The 18387-nt window shown below is 37.5% G+C and overlaps 1 protein-coding gene across 4 annotated transcripts; it reads right to left on the reverse strand.

Moving 5' to 3' along the window:
* Positions 1-142: 142 nt before the first annotated feature.
* Positions 143-18269, reverse strand: LOC114149315 (bone morphogenetic protein 1-like). 4 transcript variants are annotated; one of them, XR_003596486.1, is made up of 21 exons: positions 17896-18268; positions 15473-15574; positions 15237-15371; positions 15024-15141; positions 13189-13367; positions 12996-13101; positions 10825-10949; positions 10602-10717; positions 9329-9431; positions 9090-9206; positions 8272-8417; positions 7820-8015; positions 7605-7730; positions 5958-6121; positions 5690-5870; positions 4031-4156; positions 3181-3308; positions 2888-3101; positions 1087-1337; positions 806-1000; positions 143-314 (listed from the first exon to the last, which is right to left on the reverse strand). XR_003596486.1 is itself a non-coding variant. In XM_028025080.1 (21 exons), exons 2-21 carry the CDS (start codon positions 18026-18028, stop codon positions 866-868), a joined length of 2901 nt encoding a protein of 966 aa, XP_027880881.1. In that variant the 5' UTR covers positions 18029-18057; positions 18126-18268; the 3' UTR covers positions 143-865. The 4 variants fall into 4 exon arrangements, 3 of the variants coding, with proteins under 3 accessions (XP_027880881.1, XP_027880882.1, XP_027880883.1); XM_028025080.1 differs by having other exon boundaries at positions 143-1000; positions 17896-18057; positions 18126-18268; XM_028025081.1 differs by having other exon boundaries at positions 143-1000; positions 17896-18060; positions 18126-18268.
* Between the last annotated feature and the right edge of the window lie 118 nt (positions 18270-18387).

Raw genomic sequence — 18387 nt, forward strand, 5'->3', positions numbered from 1 at the left:
TGAGGTTCTAAAAGCTCTGTAGCTTATTTTCAAAATGTTCTGTTTACATCGTTAAGAGTGTAGCAAATGACTGTGGAGGCTGCTATAACAGTTATTCACTGAAAGCATATTGCTAAACATTAATTACAGACATCAAACTGTGCCATTTTCAGCAATTGCATTTATTTATTTCTTTACTGCACAATCCATAAAGCTTTTTTTCTTTCTCACAATTTGCCACTTATGTTCTCTTCAGCAGCTTCATATTTTCTTTGTATTTGCAGCAGATGATGTCAGAACACAAGCAGATGATTAGAGGGTCAAGATGAGAGGCTCTTAAAAGGGTGGAAAGAATGCAAAAAAAAGGAGATTGGAAATTTTGAGTAAATAAAATCTCTAAGTATCTTCGATTATAAATATCAGTAACGTATGTTTCATTCAGTAAAGATGACTCAGGTATCTGAGTCGCACTGCATCCATTCACGCTAAAAAAAAACAAAAAAGAAATCCAGATGATTTAATTCTCCCTTCAGTATTTGCAAATTCTTAAAATTACATGATATTGTTAAAAGTTGACGTCTCCTTCAGATGGTTTTATAAGTCTAGACTCACATCAAACTGTATTTCAATATATACATTTTATATCTTAATCCAGTGTGTTTCTGTAGCCAGTTTCTAAAAAGTGAGGTGGCCATTATGAATCCATAATTTCCTCTGGAACTAAACAGCTCTGAATGCAAAGACAGATTTCTCCGTATGGTTTCAATTAGTCTTGCAGATGTAAAGTATGCAGGGTGGTGTTTGTGGTATCAAGCCGAGCATTTACCCGTCGCCTGGAAATGGGTGTGACCGTCCAAATGTTGGAGATGGGAGTCTGCGATTGGGCCTAGATGCTGGTGTGTAGGGTGTCCTGGAACTTTGTGCTGGTGTAGCGTGCGTGGAAGCCTTTTTTACTGATGCTGTCGTCTGAGTGGAACTTTAAAACGATGGCGTCTCCGGCTGAGTAGACGTCCTCTGGAGCCTGAGGGAACAGAAAACCACAGATGTGTCATTTTAAAACTGCTTAGGCATCAAGAACAGGATCAAGAAGATTATTAGAGATTCTACCACTGATCCACAGTATCGGCCCAGTCTGGGGGACTTGATGTCAGCGCCGTCGTACAGCTCCAAATAATCATAGCCGCAGTCCGCCTCCTCCTCAATCTCAAACACTTGGAAGATAATCTCCACGCCGTAGCCCTTCTCAGCGGTGAGCACCCACAGACAGTCGGAGCTGCCGAGGTAGTTGTTATCTCCAAACTGTGCATGAGAGTACAGTTCTTTTGTCTTGACCTCTGCTTCAAGGCTTCCTCCGCATTCTGGGAATCCACAACCACAAAATTAGAGGGTCAAGACGAGAGGCTCTTAAAAGGGTGGAAAGAATGCAAAAAGCACTTAAAATGTCACATTTCTGGCGACTCTTTTCCCCGAGCTACAATTTACCATTTCAGGCTTTTTTCAGTAACTTTTTAAGAGACCCTTGGAGGAGCATTTTCCCTCAAACAGCATCTTCTCAGCAGTGACAGTATGTCTACAGTTTATTCTGCAGCCCTACATTAGGTCACCGCACTTACACTGACTTGCAAATGTGTTTGTTTCCATGAGCTTTTATATTTTGTCGAACTCATGAATGTTTTTAGTGGTCAGAATAATGCAGAGCTTTCAAAAAACTTTTAGAAATGTGTAGTGTGCAGAAATTATCGTGTTATTTTGGTCCTGTGAGTCAAATAAAAACACCTCGGTCCAAATAGTGCTGCTGTCCTGCATGTTTTAGTTCTTTTTTTGTTTGTTTGTTTAACACACCTGAATCAAATTAACAGCTCTGTATAAAAGGCGCTGACATTTCTGTGTTTTATTTTGTAATGTCGGTTTAGAGATTATCCTAGGAAGTGACGTAAGCCTGGGTTTAGTGCTGCGCTACCCATCATGAGAGCAATTTATTATATATATATACAGTATATATATATAATTCAATTTATATATATAATTTAATATACTTCCGGGTCGGTTTGCTGCATTCTCAGCATGAGTCCCGGTGTAGTCCTGAGAAGTGATGCTCCGAGTGTTACGTTGATGACAGAAAGTAAGCTACCGCATTTAGCGTGCTGTTTGTTTATTCTAGATTTAGTTTGTTATAAGTGTTAACTACGGGAGAACGGGTATGCCATGTTGTGAGGCTCTCTGGGCGCTGGGGACTCAGTTGAACCTGCTCAGCCTTCGTAGGTTTACCTTAAATCCCATTATTTGTAACTGCATTTCGGCTGCATCTGTTATTGCTTTCCATTGAGTTATTGCGGTAGATATAGTAATTAAGGGCATGCGCTGCCAGCTGCCGCCATTGTGTAGGGATTTTATCTGGCCACATGATGGCGCCAAAGTGCCTCTTATGTTAAACTGAGCCAAAGGTCTGTGTGTTTTTTCACCGAGGCTGCGCCTTGAACCTCTATTCTTGTAATATATTAACCTAATGGCAATTTATTTGTTGTTACAGACTGCTGGCAACACTGAGTATCAAGACGAAATAAACCAGCTCACATCTACAGTTAAAGTTTCGATCTCATGTCCTCCTTCCTGTATCCTGACCAATACACCATCTTGTTTGCTGCAAATACCTAAGAACCTAAAGTAATTAACAAGTTCATCATGATGGCCACCTGAATGTTATCATGGTGGAAAGGTCCCAAAATATATCGCAGTTTGTAGTTGTGATAAGAAAAAATGTAAGAGTTCAGCATGTATTTTTTCCCAATCTTTCTGTTTGTATCTAATTTACATAATTTCACTCATCTGTTGATGGCTTTTTATTCTTATGCTGCTATCTTTTCAATTAATTGCCAATAAGTGGATGTGAGTACATTTCTTTGCCCACCTGCTCTGTACGAAGCCTCAAATCCTCTCTTTTGCACCGAGTTGTCAGAGAAAAAATGCAGGAACATCTTGTTGCTGCTGGATGTAACTGGATCGGGTGTTTTGGTGCCACAAAAGCGGCCCAGCTTCGAGGCACGAACGTCTCTGCCATCAAAGATCTCCAGGTGATCATAAGCACACTCAAGATGAGCCTCCATGTCAACCTCGTTAAAAATCTGAGAGGGAGATTTCCAAGCAGATTGTAAGTGGGTGTTTTCATTCATACCGAATTACCGCGTCTGAGTCACAACCTACGAGTTTGATCCGATGGCCCGGTGTGGTGGACAGAGACCAGGTGCAGGACTTCTTGCTGGGATACTTGTTGGGCCAGTTGGGACTGCTGATTGTGCCGGATACGGTGTTTACGAAGTGATCACACCCAGCTAAGCAAAAACGGAACAGCATGTCAGGGGAAAATAGTAACGTCTGGATCACATTATTTCTGATTGCAGAAACACCTTTCCCCAGAAGAAACAGCATTATCATATGACGTAATGGGAAAAACCAAAAACGCCTCATAATTAAACAGCTCAAAAAGCTTCTTTATTCGTAATAACCAGGAGTAGTTTTCTGTATTTTGACCCTTTAAGAGAAAACATTCCTCAATTTACTGAGGTTTACTAGCACAACTCCCTTAACCCCTTACTGAAGTTATTTAAAATGATATCACTTTTTGTTGCTAAGCAAATATTAAATTAAGTGGAGATTGTTCTTTGAGAAGCAGCACATACAAAAGATAAAAATTCTGGTTTGATATAAATTCGTAACATTAGGCAATTAAACTGATTTTCCAGTCTCCAGTATTTAGGTTGATTAGCTGTTATTGACAAATAGGCTTTTGAAATTGAATTCTAGCATACACAGTCCATATTTACAGTGTCTCAGTCACAGCTCAACACTGGGGAAAAATCACACCAGAATGGATATGTACCATCCAGCATCTGTTGCATTAAGACCAGAAGATGTTTAAAGCAATTTAGCAACAATAGTCCAATCATTTCAATCTAGTTGAGATCTGCACTGTGACTGCAAATGCTTCATTTTGTTTAACAAAAACAGTATGAATATTCATCTTAGCATAACAAGTTGATCTGAACTTGCCTACCTTCCTTGCAGTCGTGCTTATTATCGTGCAGCATAAACCCACTCCGGCACTGACACCTGTAGCTTCCAAAGGTGTTCACACATTCGTGCTGGCATCCTCCGTTACCTTTGGAGCACTCGTCTATATCTGTGGAGATGTTCAAAGGCTTTTGCTGGACTTTCTTTTCTTCAGCAGAGGAAAATATGTACAAATGGGCTTGGTGTAAAACTCGAGGTGAATGTGAAACAAAATTCAGAGTCACTGCTAACCCAGACACTTTCTACCTAATTGTGTAAAGTAAGATGGGATTTGTTGTGTAGTAAGTTTATTATGAACCAGTGTTGCAAATTCACAAGGTCAGACTTGGTGATGTTTTGGAGTTTATTGGGGGAACAGAAGTGAGAATCAGAATGATTTGTTTCACTACTTTTACTATTCAGAAAGCTGAAGGTGTTCAGTTCGGTTTGATGATTTCTGACATGACAAATTCTTTTTATCAACTTCTTTTTGTTAATAAAAAGGTTATAAAGTGCAGGTGTTGTGTTGGTGTTCAATTTTTACATTTTATAGTATAAAACATATTAGTTAACTGAAGTAAAAGTCTATAAAACCAAAAAAGGCAGCATGTTTATCTGATGAACAAGAGGAAAACGTGATAAATGGTACATGTTTTTAAAATAAATATATTTTATTTCCTTTGTTTTAAGCATATAGTCATGTAAAACCACAGTTTTTATTTTTATATTTTTTATTTTTTTGCGAAAGTGAGTCATGGAGGCTTGGGCTGAAACCGAAGGAGGAGCTCACCCAGGAAGGCAAACATGCACCAGTGACTGCTTCAGACATTTAACAAAAACAACAAAGATGGTAGGTGATATTGTTTGAAATGTGTTTTTGGATCAGTTATCCCAAAACCTTATTTACTGCATCACTCAACATCCACACTGAGCTGAGAAGACAAATAAAAGCAAATCACAAACTTTGACGTAGAACCCCTGAGGTCCAAAGACTAAAAGACTAAGACTGATTTTGTTAACAAGGATAACAACAAGTAAGAGTTGAAAAATAGAAATATATGTTTTTCATTACACCCATCTAGAAAATGCAATATTCTCTAGACCAGTGGTTCTCAAATGGGGGTACGCGTACCCCTGGGGGCACGTGGAGGTACTGCATGGGGTACGTGAAGCTTTTCAAAATATCTTTAAAAAATCAGTAGGCTCCTCATAATAAGTCTTGGGAAAAATTATTTTGTAAAATGTTCGATAAAATATAAATGTGTGTTCATACACTGAATTTTATACTCAGTATTTACAGGGTATTTACAGCACTGTACCTCTTTTTTATTCCAAAAATGTTTTGCCCGTGTCAGGGGGTACTTGACTAAAATTATATTTTTAAGGGGGTACATCACTGAAAAAAGTTTGAGAACCACTGGTCTAGACTACTCATTTTCAAATAAAAGCAGTAACGAAGTTTGAATCTGAAAATACTTTAAGCTGATTCCTTACTAAATTGTGAATAATTATAAAATATCTTCAGCACACAAATTACAATCTCTGCACAGACAGAATACCTGTGTAACATCTTTGTGGTATTTTCTTCAAGCAAATATAAAATTAAGTTTGCAAAGGTTTGCAGTATTGCATCAGGAATTTCTTATATTTACTGGCCGCTCACCAGAGAAGAAGTGGGCCTTGAAGCCCCTCTTGGACACGGTGTTGTCCGACTTGAACTCAATCCTCATGTTGTTCTGAAGGGAGGTGATAACGTCGGGTCTCTCTGTGCCACAGAACTTCCCATGGATCTTGGAGTCGGCACTCAGCCCACTGCGCACTTCAACGTAATCATACTTACACACCTGTTGTGAAACAACCACAATCACTCTGTCTTAGCAAGAAAAGGCAAAAACAACAACACTTTACATGCTAATCTGAGCTGAACCCACGTTGTTTCCTTCTGTCTCAAAGCCATCAAACGTCAGGGTGATCCGGTACTGAACTGGCGCCACCAGTTGCCACACGCAGTTCTTGTTGTGGGGATACTCTCTGGGCCAGCCTGGGGTGCTGAGGGAGCCATTCAGGCTGGTGATGAAGCCGCCACAGGCAGCTGCTGGAGGGAATGAAATCAGAAAAAAGGATTTCAGAGGAAGAACTCATGCATAACAAAGTAAAAACAGTCGCATAACCTTCAGCGTGAAGCAGCTGAATCGATGGCAAGGTTAAAACTCATGATAAAACTGATGAAAACATATCAATTCACTAGATATTAAACAGGAAAACTGGTAAAACACACTGAGTGCATTTTACTGAGTACATTTTGATCAATATGTTTGTGTCTGTTTCTATTAAACAGAATTTGTTATGTAAATGAAGAAATAACATTTTTTTTAGTCCAACATGTTTGAACTAACAAACGGTTCATATTTGAAACACTTCAAAATTCATCTTTTATTTTGTATAATAGTTAAAATCACATGCAAACTTTTGAAATGTAGAAAACTACATTAAAATGAGATTTTAAAAAAACACTTTGAACCTAAACATGTGTTTTAATCTGGTAAAATATATTGATTTAGTAAACCTTGTTCAGAACAAGTGTGAAAAAATGACGAGGTTAGCAGATTGCGACTTTATCTTTTTTAATACCAAATTAATTAGAACATGCTTTCGAAGCTAGATAAAGAAAACTGTATGTGACGGATTCTAAAATTAATTTCTTGTTTACTTCTTAAGCTAAAGTCCAGTGAGGATATTAGATTAAATGAAAGATTTAAGATTTACTGAAATAATCAGTTTCACTGGATGTGAGAAAATAAAAAAGGAACTCATGTAAATAACCTTTTTGTTGCTGTATTAAGGTAATTAAAAAACAAATAAATGTACATGCTGAGTTTGCAGAAGGGATTTTGTTATCAAAGGTTTGGAGGAACAAAAGTATTGACTCTTGAGATACTGCAACAGGACAATACTGCCCCCTTGTGGTAAACATTGTAAAGGTTTCATCAATCTTTTGGATTTTAAGGCAGTGCACTATGTTGCTATAATTAAATATTAAATTATTTATTTAACTATGGATACTGTGGGACTGTAATGGCTGACAGAATAATATAGCAGGCTACACTGACAATATTTTTGTCACTTTTTGAAATATTAAGTGGTAATAAGTATTTGGGATTTTCTGTTATTGTAAAACAAAGTAATGCATATATGTGAAGTTAAAGTGTGATGTTTATTTGCATTCAAGTGATTGATTTTACTTTATCTTTTTGAAAGATAAATTAAATAAAATTTCAACACATGGACCACTTTTGAAGACAATGATGTCTTCACTTTGATTTTGCTCTGACTGTAATGCTACTTTGAAAATAATACAGAAGCTATTAAAAAAAGAACAATATTGTACATTGCTACATATTAGCTCATCAAAACAAATCCCACAAAAATATATTGATGTTTTTGAATTTAGCTTTACAAATTGTGAAAACTTTCCAGGGTTATGAATACTTTTGCAAGGCAATGGAGAGAAAAGTCCTCCAAACGAGATTTTATGTCCTGTTTTGTTGGTAAAGACGTGATCTGTTTTCTGCTCTCACCCTCACAGCTGCGTCTGTCTGCTGCCAGCTCAAAACCGGGGTCGCAGGCGCATCTGTAGCTGCCCAGCGTGTTCATGCAGCGCTGCTCACAGTGCCCGTTGTCAGGTCTGGAGCACTCATCCACCTCTAATCAAAAAGAAAACTGGAATCAGTGTTCATATGTCCTCCTCCATAAAAATAGTGTAGACGCTTTGTTGCTGGAGGGACTCTCTGACCTTTCAAAAAGCTGGCAGCAAACCCTGCCTTGTTGACCGAGCCGTCAGAAACAAATTTCATCCAGAGCTGGTTGGAGCTGCTCTGGAGGTTCTCCGGTTTGGCGTACCCACAGAACCGGCCGAGGAGCGGGCTGCTGTCCGAACCGCCATCCCTGACTTCCACGTAGTCGTAGGTGCAGGCGTCGTGTTTCTCAATCTGCGGTCAGGATATAAATGAACGCTGCTGCTGTTCGGGTTACTCACATATAATGCAAGAAATATGTCTTGACTCCTTATGAGGCATTTTTTGACTGTTTGAGATAAAATTTATTTAATAAGCTACTGCAAATAAACATTTTTGAATTCTTTCTGGAAATAGCAGGTCTTGCAAATTCAAATCAGTGAAATGTTTGTGATCTAAGTGTTTTTCACAGAGATATTCAACCTTTCTCGTATTGTTATATGATTTTTACCTCAAATGACTGAAAGGTGAGGCCGACTTGAAAACCTTCTGCCACTGTGATCTTCCACACGCACATTTTGTTGGGCTGGTAGTCATCAGGATAATTGGGGGACTGGATTTGGCCACTATCTCGCGCCAACTCCCCACCACAGATGGCTGCAGAGAGGTCAGATTAATGACCAAATCGGTTCAAAGATGTCAAAGACATTCAAATGCCAAAGTCAAACTAAAGGTACTGGTGATACGTTACGGTATCACCAGTACCATAACGTACTGAAGAACAAATTAGGGTAATAATTTGTAACAGGAAAATAAGAAATTTGAAATATGCTTAATAAATGTTTAATAACATTCTAGATGAAAGCAGATGGAGAAAATGGCTCAAGTAGTTAGACACTAGCATTCCAGCAGAGGGCAGTTTAATGCTTGACAGGTTTAGTTTGAATGGTGGGATGCAAAAGATGACCATTCATTCATTGTTTATCCCTTCGATTGTAGATAATGTCCAGCAGTCATTTTACAGTAATTACTAGGATTCTCAATTCATATTTTAAAACCATTTTAACAAGTAAAAATATGAAAAATGGGGCAAACATTTGCATCCCTTTAAGTTTGACACCCTTAAATAAAATATCTTAAGAATACGGACATATAAACGCTCAAGGAAGAGGAAGACAGTAAAATTTTCATTTGACAGAAGCCTGTTTGGTCATTTTTATGTAGTTAGTCAAAAGACTGACACATTGTTGGCTCTGTATTTGGTCTGGACTTCATCTTTGTAAACTATTGCTACAATGGATTTAAATCAGTATTGTTCTTGTGTTTTACCTTCATAAGAAGCAGAGAAGCCTTTGCCCACCCAGCTGCTGCTGCTTCTGAATTCGATCCAAAGACGACTGTCGTTGGAGACGATCGGATCTGGAGTCGTGTCGCCACAAAAACGCCCTGAAGGGAACATTTCCAGTCAGGAAGTACAGTATTTCTTAGTGCAAGTTAGTACAAAAACGTCACAAAAAGCCTAAAACAGCCGCTAAGTATCAAGTTTATAAAACAGGCATCAGTCAGACCTTTTAGGGGAGCTTTTCTCCAGAATCCGTCTCGAACTTCTACGTGGTCGTACCAGCAGAGATGACTCCTGAAGAGATCCATGGAAGTGAAATTAAGGACAATCTGGGACACAGAGGAGAGATCCTGAGCATAACAGCATGTAAATATATCAAATTGAAATGTATACATCAATAAAATATTGATGTATACATCAAATTTACACACCAAGGATGTATGAGACTCTGACCTAAATTAATTGCTTAAAACTGAGATTTCAAACTCCAGTTCTTTCGTATTTCTGTTTTATCACACATGAATCAAGTAATTAGTTCACTAGCAAGACCCTGATGAACTTGACTGCATGGTAAGAAGGTACTTTGATCATTTGATTAGGATGTGTTGAACCAGGGACATTCCTGAAAATTGCAGGATGCTGGACTTCGAGGATTTTCGTCTCAAGAGACTGATAAACAATATATTTTTTACAGTAACTACTTAAATGTTTGGATATTCAGCGACTCCCACATTTATTTGGACTTTTCCTCATTTTTTTAAAGTTGTAGAATAGACCAACACTTATGTTAGAAAAATCTAAATTTTCAGGTTATTTATTTAGTTGAGTAAATTCAGGTAAGACAGAATTTTTTGTATAGTATGTTAATGTAGTTAATGATAAATATTAGATATTAGCTCATTTAATGCCATGGCAACGACTGTCGTGGATAATCTTTTCATTTCTGGACGTTGGTTTGGTGTTAACGGTTTGGCTGTTTATTCTGCTTCTTTTTATACAGCACAAATGTATTTATTATAGGTTTTGTGTATCCTGGATGTAAAGTTACGTGGAAGGAAAAAGTGCAGAAGAAACTGGTTCACTCGCAGCAGGAAAAACTTGCACTGACTCTAAGAAAATGCAAACCACAACCACCTAAACCAACAGAAATAAACTCCAAAGGTTCACCACTTTTAAAATGAGTTTGAAAGTGTTTCAAACAATCAATTACTGAAATAAATCTCATTTTGCTGATTTATTAAGATGCACCTCATTGATCAACATGTCATTTGGGGGTCCTAAGCAATTGTAAAAGGTCTCCAATTCCGATACGCTTTTAATGCTATTATTTTTTATTTAATTTTCTTACCATTTATGTTTTTATAAGTAGGTCAAATGATACAAATATATGCTTTTTTTTAACCAACATAAAATAAATCAGGCATATTGTGTATTAAAGAGGTTCAATTATAAAATGCATGCACCCATTTTGCAGGGATACGTGTAGGTTTAAAAGTCACCTTTTCTCCTGGTGTGACAGAAATCCTCCAAACACAGTGAGTGTATGCTGAGTATCCGTTTGGAAAACCAGGAGAAGAAAGGTTTCCAGCACTGTCCTGCAGACTTTCCCCACATCCTGCCAAAAAAAGGAAATACAAAATTGCACACAAATGCACAAAGATGACAAGTCACAGACAAAATTATAATTTATGGGACATTATATCTTATTTATTTATGTCCTACTTGCACATTTGTAGAGTTTGCGGGCTTGAGCAATGTCTCCTTCACTAAGCCTTGTTCTCTGTCCAATGGAGGGTTGAACACCGTTGACATCGTAACGAGGCAAGATGGTGTCCAAGAAGATGCTTCTGTTTCACACAAAGTACAAATCTGTTCATCCTTGCAGAGTTTCAAAGCATAAGAACAATGTAGAAGTTAATTATTGCACAAAAACTATAACCCTGACAATATACATACAGGATAATGTTTTGTTCAGAGCGGTTCCAGTATTGAAATAAATATTTTGTACTTGTAAATCAGACTTTGTAGCTTTGAATTGTATTTTGTAAAGTTGTAAAATAGAATGGCTGATATTTTCTGTAGTGTAAATCAATGGTATAATGTAAATCAGAATGTTTATGTAATTGTTGATTTACATGAAATGAATGAATCAGCTGAAATGGAAAATATTCTCATCAAAATTTGTTCTTGCAGGTTGAAACTCACACGCAAGCAAGAAACCTGAGCACAGAGATTTACTTGTAGTTTTTTGCTTTGTATTTGTAAAAAGACTAAAAAGAGGTAACTATTCTTTATTCACATAAATCTTTATCAGTGGCTGCACAAACAAAATGTATTTACTACTACATTTTCTGACTTGCATGTCAATATATAACTTGGATTTTTTCTTTTTACACAAACACATTCCCATCTAGACATACACAAATCAGAAATGTTCATTTTATTTTACTAAGGTTACAAAACTCTATTCACAAGTGCAAAATATTTACGCCTGGAATTTGTCAACAACTTTGTCAGCACCTTGATACTTTTATTGACTGTAACAATCCCTTGCTGGGTTTACAGCGCCTGCTGTTGCTCAGTTACCATGGTGATGAAATGATGAATGACAGCCATGTGTAAACAGAGTGCTCTGAATGGGGCCTGTGGCCGGTGCCAGCCGGCTCAGTGGAGCCCGCTCCTGAATGCCAGAGAGAAAAGCCACTCCAGGCCCAAATTGTTCAACAAAGCCTGAACTGGTTGGACTTTTATTTAAATTGGCAAACCGCCACGACCCAGAGCCCTGATGCAGTGACGGGGGTAAAACACCAAAGCAGAAACAGAGAGGAGCAACAGTATGCTTAAGAGAGAAAACATTTCTGTCACAACACAGCAGGTTCTTGATGAGGGACAAACATCAGGTCTCATATTTGACTTAATGTCTCGTTAATAGAGTCGTTTTTGAGAAACCTTGGAATGTTTTCTCATGTTGCCATGTAGCAGCTTCAAATTAATGATTATTTCAATTATTTCTATGTTACAGACAAAGAAAAACATGAACTAATTGTGAAGGAAAAGGATCATGACAATCATGACAAGCAAAATACAAACAATCACAAGAGATAATCAATTTGTCTACTTTGAATTTGTTTTCTGTATGATTTCAAGTGGCAAAATTTGTTAAAATAAAATACAGACAGACTTTTAACCAAAATGTAGAACAACAAACTACTTTTCAAATTAATAAAGTTCTTTGAAGGCCTCAGAGGTTTAATAAAAGACATTAGTGAGCAATCGGGATCATGAAGGTCAAGAAACCGAACAGAAAAGTCAGATATAGGGATGTAAGGACAGAATAGCAAAGTTAGATTATGAAACAATGCTAAAACTTTAACTATCTTTTAGGACCCCTGTTAATTTCCTTGGCACAACTCAAAATCAACCAAGATGTGTCTGTCAACCTGACCTAACAGGCCAGGCAGAGAAGATATTCATCAAAGAACCAAACTTAAGGCTGAGTAAGTTGGAAGAAGTGATACAAAACCCAAATGTCACAATCTAGTATGATGGTTAAGATTTAGGTTAAAACACTTCACTGTCAAATAAACTGCTTCTGCACAACACTGCAACAACTAACCATTTAACTGGCTCATCGCTGGAAAAAAATGTTTTTATTTTAATGTCAGGCAGGTGAAGAAGTTTATTGATGATTGACAGTGAGTTAGAGGCAGGATACAGAGGAAGGAGTGAGTCACCATTAAATCAATAATTTCCTCAGAGAGTTGGTTTTATGACTTGTTAATGTGAAATGTTTTGAAATGAAAAGAAAATGTATGCTCAGCAAACCCAAATAACAGACAAGTTAAACATTAGGCGGTGGAGAAAAAGAAAGCAGAGGAAAATTGGCAACCCACCTGGAAAACGTGTTCCTTGCATAATGCATGATGCTGCCAAAGTCATAGCCCTCCCCCAGAGAGTCCACCTCTCCAGGTTCCATCTTCAGGAAGTTATAGTCTTGACCTTTTGGTGGAAGTAACACAGTAAACTGCAAACTGCATTTACAATTACAGAAACTTCTGTGTAGTAACACGGTTACTACCTTAGTACCTGGTTGGATGTTGTCTCTGACGATGCTTACATGCTCGTCACGGTCAGGACGAGTGTGTTCGTGCCAGAAGCCGATCACGTGGCCGAGTTCATGAACCACGATGCCAAACTTATCGCAGTTCTTCCCAATGGAGATCGCCTGAGGCCCGCCACCTCTCCTCCCCACGTAGGAGCAGCATCTGTAAAGCAGCAAAGTGTCCACAGCCATCTTTAATTGCTTCTGAATGAGAATATGTGATGAATTTCCAGAAGGTCATTGCTTTTCGGACATTTAACGAGAAGAATCTGTTAAGCCTATGAGCACGGTTTCACTAAAAAAACATGAAACATCATCGGTAGCCCACATCCGAAACAGATGTTAATGTCAGCAACCCCATAAAACCAGAGGAAAACATGTCACTGGGAGAGAAAGTGAATCAAAATGTCTTTAAATATCTATATTTAGCATGGGAAGAGTTGTGCCCTCTTGTGGCTGGTGAAGGAGAAGCAATTTAACATTAAATAAGCACAATCTGCAACCAAGAATATTACTTTTTTTTTAGGTGGAGAAGTATTATAAACGATAACACATTAAACACAGAATCTTCTGTTGTTTTACATGAAAGATGTCATTAGTGTTACAGCACAGCAAGCCCCCGCTGGAAGTTAGCGGAGCAATATTTTGACTTATGGAGCTGTGGGAAAAGGACAGCCAGTCTGTTGTAAAATGTCTTGGACGTGCCCATGTTGCATGTCAACCTCAGTTTGTAGAACACTAAAAAAATCAAGAGACAAACAGCAAAAAAATAGTATATTAATATACATTTTCTTCAATAAAACTTGGCAGTTTTGGATGGAATAAATTAGAAAATCCCAACGGTATTTACATAGAATCAAAAACAGGTGTTAATCCTTATAATGTTGTTTTTCTGGATGTTTGCTCTGTTTAAACCACAGACATTTAGTCTATTGTGCTTCTGACTGCTGAAGAGAGAGTAAATACAGATTAAAGAAGGTTGACATGCAGGAAATACCTCAAAAACGTCAGAGCTGCAAATGAGGAGAGGATTGAAGAAGTTTCCCCTGAATCCGTGTTAGAGACTAAAGACTACAAGAAGCATCTCACTGATGTTATTTCAACCGAATGGGCAACACTATCAATTAAAGTTTTTACTTATGTTAAGCTACAAAACACATCTTTGTTGAAAGATTTTGTTTATTAAGTGAAACTTTTTTTTTGTATTTCCATGTAGTTGAATATTTAATTTAATATTCAGTAAATGGGGAAGTGAGTGTTGAATTCCCACATGTTCCATGTTTTACTTGGATACTGATTTATAAGTCAGCGGTTTATGATCTGTTCATTCATTTTTTTGCCCTAAATATTCAGAATGTTTATGGTTTTTCTTTATTACTGCTCATTATATACAGCTTCCTGCAGTTCAACATATGCAAGCTTAATGATAATATAATAACATTTTCTTTTTGCAAAAACAAACTGACTCATTAGCATGAAGATAATCTGCTCCTCATGGAGTTTTAATTTTACAATCACTTTATTGCTTTGTCATTAATTAAGTTTTTGCTCTCTAATAAATCATGTGTGCAAGTTTGGGTTTGAACAGTCAGGTTCCCAAAGTTGAGGTCTTTAAGGATGAATAAAGGATTTCTGTCTTCCCTTAAAGAACCTGATTTATTAAAATAAAACTGAATAGCATCTGTACATTTAGTTAGATGGTATTTCAAATGTAAAAGAAACTGCTTTAAAAATACTCAAAAGTATTTATTTTATTAATACGTAACAGCTTTTTTGGTCTCATTTATTTAAGTTACAAACTTCTTTACAAACTACTCACCCACAAGGCCTGTAGGTAAAAATAATGTAGCTCTCTTCAGTTGTTCTCTCTGTGAATATCACACATGTATGTTTCTCCCAGTGGCGCATCGCTTGACGAAATATGGCACACTGGCTGCCTAAGAGGAAAGTCTGTAATTAGGTTTTGACAGATTTAGGTTGTCCAAGGTGAATGTTTGGAGGAGACGGAGGCACAGCTTTCCTCTGGACTCACCACTGAAATTCCCACCGATCACATACGGGATGATGCCGTCCGGCCACACTCGCTCCGGCCTGGAGGAGGCTGCTCGCTTCTGCCTATGTGGACTCAGACCGTCTGCAGCTCCGTCATTGGAAGAGGAATTACCAGCTGTAAAGAGTGTCTGGAAATGTCATATATCATCTTGAATAGTTTGATCAGAATTACCAGCTTCACAGAGAAATTTGCTTTTTCTTCCTGGTAAGACGTACCTGAGTTTGTGTGATTAACATGTTGCTCTGGATCGACGTCCTGGCTTACTTTAAACATACGAAGATCTTCTTCGTCCAGAGCAATGTCTCCCAAAAAGGCAGCTGTGCAAATTTTAAACATAAAGAAACTAGATGGGCCCCAACTTGTTGCGTCAAAAAAACAAACTTTAATGTACCTAAATGAGATATTATGAGACACACACAAAGTATAAATGATACAAGGTTTGCAAAACCATGTAGATGTGTTAGAAATATGATATACATTTGCGATATTTGACAAGAACAAAGGATAATTGGAGTTTTAGCACCTTTCCATCTTGTTCTTATGCAGGAAATGATACTGGTGCAACAATAACCAAGTTTCGGCTAGTTTTCTCATTTTGAAAACACAGCACAAATACATAAATATTCAATTAAATTCATCTTATATAATTAAATGTTGCTTTTTCATGATTCACATGAGAACATCAATTAAAACGATTGTGGCTTGAAAGGAGGGAGGGAAGGTAAACATTGACAAAATACATGAAAGGATTGCTAAGTATGTTGTGCTGCTTCCTGCACTGGGTCCATTAGGAAGACCCATCTCTGAAGAAGTGTTAACCTTCTTTAACTTTAATGCAAAAAACTGGTAAAGCAATACTGGTTAATGGTAAAAATATAACCAAATATTCTTTTACAATCTCAATTATACCTTTTCCACCCTTACATTTCATTTTGTATGGGAAATCAACAGTGTGTATGCTTTTTCATGTTTTCTGACACCTTCTTTAAATACATAGTTTATAGATAACCAGGGATGATTCCAGGCGAATTGAAAACCCCTTTTTAAACCTGAACAGTCATTTATTTCTAAAGTGCTCCAGTTCGATTTTCAGGAAACTATTTTGCCACCTCGTTCACTTGAGTTACTCCATATGAGGACCTTCTTCTGCTGTACAAATGAGAGGATGTGGCCCGTCTTATGGATGCCTTTGAAGTCGAGTCAGTCATGCAGAGAGTGACTGTAAATGACTGCCACACCTCTCCTGGGGCGCCTGTGCTCTGTGCCCCGCGGCCATGAGGGATTTCGCCGGCGTCCAGCCGAGGAACAGTGCTGGCACGGCCTCGGTGACCCACGGTCTCCAGGCAACTGCCTCAAAGCGGAGGAGCCGTGTGTTTTGAAGGTTCCCAAAGTCACAATGAAAAAAAAGTACAAAAACGAGAGGAAGAAGAAAGGAAACCAAACCTGCTGGAGGCCCTTGATTACTAGAGAACTGTTGGCCATGTTGGACGATGGAAACAAGTTGTTGTCTTGAATATCTTGACCTTTTGGCAAAGTTTTTTTTAAATTTATTGTTGTTTTTCAAACAATCATACCCCATCAGAATAGGAAAGTATGTGTCATTTTTTTTAATTTATATTTATTAGTGAATAATGATTTTAAAATATATTAATTCTCTTCTTAAGACAAAAAAGCCTTAAAGTCTTTTTGTATTACATCTGTTTACATCTCTAGTTAAACCCAAAATTACAGTAAATTTCTAATTTTACCAACATGTTTCTTCTGATTGGAAGCAACATTAACAGTTTGGATTAGAGTTGAATCTGATGGAGATTAGGGTGATGGCAAGGAGGCGTTCCAATATGCTCTGTATTTATGCTCTCTACCAATAATAGATTATTGCTGGTCAGTGATTAAAAAACGGCTTTGAATACTGTAATTTATGATCATTGAGATATTTTTTAAAAATACAGGCATAAAAGGAAGTTGTTTGTAAAGAGAAAACAATTTATCACTTTCCTGCTTAAATAAAATCCAATTGCTTTAATTTGAGAGATTTTTTAAAGTTCTCAACCTCTGTAGTTGCGTATACTTTTGGTATACCATTGAAAATACACACATGTTCATTTAATTTAACAATTAAAAACAAACAAACATGTTCTTTAGTATTAAAGCAAACAAACCTGTATAAACAAACACAGAATAACTAATATTACACAAAGAAAACAATAAATATTAGAATATCCTCACATTTTTGGAAAAAGTTTCAAATATTCTCATGTCAGCTAAGTCTGCCAGGTTCAATTAGTTTCTGTATTTTATGTTGCACTTTAAATTAATCTATGTCCTTCTTTTCTTAGACATAAGTTATACAAAGAAAGTTTGAATATTCAGAATCTGACTATTTTATACCGTGTAAATTTAAATATAACGTTTTGTAATACACATTGATAATTACTTATGACTTATTGCTTATATACTTTGCAAACTCCTGTGAATCCATTTAAACCTAAATTTAAACCTGTATGCTGCCATCACTGCAACATGCAGTGAAGCTTTTGCTATTTCCGGTCTCAACAGCAGGACTGCGCTCCAAACTGTCCCAAAACACATTTTGCATAATTAAATATATAAAATTTTAGAGTAAATCTCACGGTACCTGCTTTGCATGGATCCTTGTAATCGACCGCATCCTCTGGATTGAAGAAAATCGCGCCCGCAGCTTCTCCATCAGTCGCCAGAGAGACGCTCAGACCGCACAGCAGGAGCAGTACGGCTGGTGCCGAGTCCATCGTTACTTCGGACTCAAAGGAGAACGACGCTGCTGAGAGATGGATATGGTCGGAAGAGCAAAATGAAAATAAAAATAAAAATAAAATGGAGAAAAACCTGGAGTTCCTCAGGGGGATTGTTCCCTGCTGCCGCTGACATGCCGCTCCAGGAGTGAATCTGGGCTCAGCGCGTCTAAGTAAATGTTAAACGTCACTTATTTTAGTCATAGTCCAGGAATGAGTGTACATGGAAAACACACTTTCAATGCAGTCAAATCCCTCCTCCTCCCCCCAGAACCCCCCCAACCAATTAGGTAAACTCAAACATCAAATACATGTTCAAATCCTGTCGAGAGTCATGTAAGCAGAAAGGGTTTAAC

Source organism: Xiphophorus couchianus, chromosome 8, assembly GCF_001444195.1.
Source record: "Xiphophorus couchianus chromosome 8, X_couchianus-1.0, whole genome shotgun sequence".
Lineage (NCBI taxonomy): Eukaryota > Metazoa > Chordata > Actinopteri > Cyprinodontiformes > Poeciliidae > Xiphophorus > Xiphophorus couchianus.

Excerpts from the sequence above, each read along its gene's own strand:
- LOC114149315 (XM_028025080.1), bottom strand. The coding sequence starts at position 18,028 with ATGGACTCGGCACCAGCCGTACTGCTCCTGCTGTGCGGTCTGAGCGTC. Across the intron at positions 3,309-4,030 it reads TAAGCACGACTGCAAGGAAG|CTGGGTGTGATCACTTCGTA; the intron begins GTAGGCAAGTTC and ends GTTTTTGCTTAG. Across the intron at positions 3,102-3,180 it reads CGGGCCATCGGATCAAACTC|ATTTTTAACGAGGTTGACAT; the intron begins GTAGGTTGTGAC and ends TCTCCCTCTCAG.